Source organism: Austrofundulus limnaeus, unplaced genomic scaffold, assembly GCF_001266775.1.
Source record: "Austrofundulus limnaeus strain Quisiro unplaced genomic scaffold, Austrofundulus_limnaeus-1.0 Scaffold435, whole genome shotgun sequence".
Lineage (NCBI taxonomy): Eukaryota > Metazoa > Chordata > Actinopteri > Cyprinodontiformes > Rivulidae > Austrofundulus > Austrofundulus limnaeus.
Window position 1 is genome coordinate 148,681 of NW_013952837.1, and position 1,072 is coordinate 149,752.

Here is a 1,072-nt window from a genome sequence, read left to right on the forward strand (position 1 = left end):
ATACCAACCAACACAATAACCTCAGTGTGACAACAGAGCAAGACCCAGAAAGCTCCAGGAGCTGCAGGGGAATGTAGGTTAAAGCTAGTTAAAAGATTTGTCTGTTAGCCATCCTCCTGCACGTGCGGCGGCGTGGCCGTCTGGAATCAGGTCGCGACAGTTTGGGAAAACTACGAGTGAGAATTAAGCCTCGCTCTACGCCTCAGGAACGGTTTCAGGGTTTTACGGCTGCAGCAGTATAAAAACACGAGGTCACCAAAGGTTGTTTTGTAATTTATAAACGGGAGGAAAATTAAAACTAAACAGATGGAAAGAGTCAAGATCAGGTAGCAAAGATTAATTTAATTAGAAGGCAGACATCAATATTATATTAATTGTACAGCAAAAATATTACAAACCCCCCCAGTTATTAACATGTTGGGCAGACTGGTTACTAAACTCTTGATTCTGAGTCACTCCTGGAGGCACTTATCCAGTCCTGTTTAGAATTGTGTAACCAATGTGTTGTGAAAATATTTAGTGATATCAAATTCAATAACATTTACTTGGAAGGTTATTAAAATCTACACATGAACGTCATTTGTGTCATAAAGTAGGGAGCACCTGTCCTAAAGTGACAGCCTAAAAGAAGAGTGGACAGAGAAGGACTCAATTAGAAAATGAATTACGTGTCTATGTTAATCTGTAGTTAGACTGGTGACTAAAGCCACTGTTCTGTCAGGGAGACCCACCCTGAACAGGAGCCATGGTTCATTTTCTAACACTTCCGAGGTTTATCTGCAGCCAGACTAAATGTTCTGCGGTTGAGCAGCTTAGTTGGAGCTCTGCTGAACGCCTCCTCTACAGTTTGGCTTTCCCTGGCTGCAGCTGCAGGTTTTGAAGCTTCATGGCCAGGCCCATGTTTCCTGTGATCTTCAGCTTGCCCTGGAAAAATGCCTGGGAATCAGAGGGGATGGGAGGGAGAGGGAGGGAACAAAAATGTCATCAGAAAAGCTTGAAACTGAGGAGAGGAGGGGTGTGTGTGTGTGTGTGTGTGTGTGTGTGTGTGTGTGTGTGTGTGTGTGTGTGTGTG

General features: G+C 44.0%; 1 protein-coding gene across 1 annotated transcript in view; it reads right to left on the minus strand.

Annotated features, from left to right (window-relative positions):
- Positions 1-322: 322 nt before the first annotated feature.
- Positions 323-1,072, minus strand: part of scp2b (sterol carrier protein 2b) — a 16,761-nt gene continuing 16,011 nt past the window's right edge. The window contains exon 5 of the mRNA XM_014024674.1: positions 323-936. Coding sequence (XP_013880128.1) covers positions 841-936 — 96 coding nt within the window. The 3' untranslated portion in view covers positions 323-840. The remainder of the gene's footprint in view (positions 937-1,072) is intronic.